A 2,696-nucleotide genomic window follows, 5' to 3' on the forward strand; every position below is an offset into this window, starting at 1 on the left:
AACATATATTTGAAAGGTATGCCAGAATAAAGGCACATTTTGGGGGTACTGCTTCGGCACAATTAACTTTTCAGGTGTACTTTGAGGCAGCTATGCCACTGAATCAGTATGACAGACAATTAGCATTTTTTGCAGCCTACATATTTTTCTCAGCACAAGTTTCCTTTATAGTACACTGAGACTTAATAACAGAGATCGTATAAAGGCCTAAACAAGCTGAAATGAGTTAAAAAGTGATTTTATTATTTTGAAATGTGCAGCTTTCATTAAAATATTGTGATCCTGTTGTTCTTGTTTTTTTCTAATAACCTTTAAAGTGGAACTGAATGCACGATCAGGCAGGTGGTTATTGCAGAGAGGGATGCTGGCTCATTCTGAAATACTGTCTGCCTAATCGCTGCGCAGCTGTCAAATGTTGTACAGCTACACAAGGAAACCCAGCAATTCTGGCTTCCTTTGCGCATGTCAGGAACGAATGAACTATCAAACATCTGTGTGTGTGATATTTCATCCTATTACAGGCACTCAAGATGGCCCAAGATTATAAGGAGAAAGGAAGGAGTGGCGCCATGTGGTGGAACAATATTAGGTGAGTAGGGGGTGAGTTTAGTCCTGCTTTAAAGCGTACCTAAACTCAGAATTTTTATTTTAGATAAAAATGTAGGCAACACTTTTATTTAGGACACTTTTTTTAAGTGACCCCCTAGGCCATTAAGAATGAAGATCAAGAATGAATGGGAGTGGAGAGCCTCCTGGGATACCTACGTCACGCATCCCGGGAGTTTGTTGGTTGCTCCTTCTGCGCAGGCCCGAGTGTCTCATGCATGCGCAGATGGAGCACTTTCAAGGAAGTGAAGGAACACAAATAACTAAATGAACAGATTTTAATCCTTTGCTGGCTATTCGTGCACAACAAAACCCTAGTTCACGCTGCAGCACTGTGTTGAAATGCATGCTCCTTTATGCAAAAAAGAAAAAAAAAAAAGTGTAGCGTGTATTTTTCTTACACAGATTCATTCAGAACGCAGTCGCTGCATTGTGATGCTTTGCTCTGCTCTGTAGCACATGTGTCGCACACACACACACCTTGGCGCATCAATCACTTGTCAATCAATTCAGTTTTACCACTCATGTGTGAATATGTTAATACTGAGAACCCTTAAATACTATAATATGGAGGGCTACCCACCTCTTGTTGCCATATAGTAATTGTGATGGTAGGTTTGCACATTCTTTTGACCATGCATTGTATACTAATAGATAAGTATGCATTTAATATATAGATGAGGGTTGGCACACACTGACTCATGTAATCATAGTAGGAAAGTATAGGACATTCCAGCTATAAAGAAATGACTTGTGAACCGTTTAGATAACGTCACTGATATCGCAGATATGCAATTTGTTCAGTATTTTATCATTACTTCTTCTAGATAAGTCTTCTTCCTTGAACTCACTGACGTGACACATAACTGCAGCTCTATAAACGTTATTGATTGTTGAGATATCTGTGAGTGACGTCCCAAGTTAATGAAAGAAGTAACAAGCTACCAAGAGTACTAGAATGTCTATTTTCTTTTTTTTTTATTTGGGATTTATTTTTACTGCACATGTTCATTGCCTATTACTGTGATTTCTATATTGATGATACTTTAAAAAAAAAATTGTACTAACTGTGATATTTTATTTCAGTCAGAAATTCAACTTTTCGTAAACCGTCTGGATTCTGTTGAATCGGTTCTGCCGTATGAATATGACAGGTGAGTACTAAGACTCTTCTATATAGCAATAATTGAAAAACGGTCGGGGTCTCATGAGACTACAAAACTAGGTTTCATTCAAGTCAAGCCCCCCTCGTTGTCTACATCACCGATCTCGCACTGTGCGGTGGCAAAATCCGGTGACGTAACCTGTGGTAAAGGGAGAGCTGATCTCACTGCGCATGCGTGAGATCTCCATATCTTTCCCCTTAGTGGAAAAAATGCCACTTCTGCACATCCCCAAGATCGGGCATGCGCAGAAGGAGCAGCCGAAGCCTCCCGGGATGTGTGACATAGGTAACCCGGCAGGCTCTGTGCTCCCATTGAGTGCGTTCAAGACTGAAAGAGGCTGTACTGCACCTTGTTTTTTTTTTTTGAAAGCGCAACAAAAAAAAACCCATTACATATAAGGGTTGCCTACCCTTGTATGTAAAGTGAAAATGTTGAGTTTAGGTCCACTTTAAGCTTGACCATGTCAACAATAAAAATAAAGGGCCCCTGAGAGGAGTTTAGCTGTACAAAAAGGTTAACCTATAATTATGCAATGTTTGTTTAAACAAATCAAAAAGAGAAATATTGACATTCACAAGAAACACAACATGGGTTTCACAGCAAATAGCCATATTGGTAAGGCTTAGTCTGCATGGACTGTTTCCTCAGCGTTTAACCTGAGGCTTTTAAAGCCCATGTTTGAAATCCCCATGCATTCCAATGGGCTAATCTACACTGTTTCCTTCAGGCATGTTTACGAGCATTATCCTAAACGTTGCTTGCAACGTTTAAAAAATTAAAATGCAATGTAAACGCAGGAAAACGCTTAAAATGCCCCAATTGAACTCAATGGAGGCTTTTACAAGCGTTTTTAAGCTTCCATTGAAAAAATTGGGGCTTTTATAAGCGTTTTTAGCAGGACTCTAGAATCTGGAATCCCCCTTT

At 39.5% G+C, this 2,696-nt stretch overlaps 1 protein-coding gene across 1 annotated transcript in view; it reads left to right on the forward strand.

Moving 5' to 3' along the window:
- Window positions 1-1,692: 1,692 nt before the first annotated feature.
- LOC140342978 (transmembrane 9 superfamily member 2-like) overlaps window positions 1,693-2,696 on the forward strand; it is a gene marked incomplete at its 5' end in the record, with an annotated part of 28,798 nt that continues 27,794 nt past the window's right edge. The window contains 1 exon segment of the mRNA XM_072429387.1: window positions 1,693-1,760. Coding sequence (XP_072285488.1) covers window positions 1,693-1,760 — 68 coding nt within the window.

Source organism: Pyxicephalus adspersus, chromosome Z (genome assembly GCF_032062135.1).
Source record: "Pyxicephalus adspersus chromosome Z, UCB_Pads_2.0, whole genome shotgun sequence".
Lineage (NCBI taxonomy): Eukaryota > Metazoa > Chordata > Amphibia > Anura > Pyxicephalidae > Pyxicephalus > Pyxicephalus adspersus.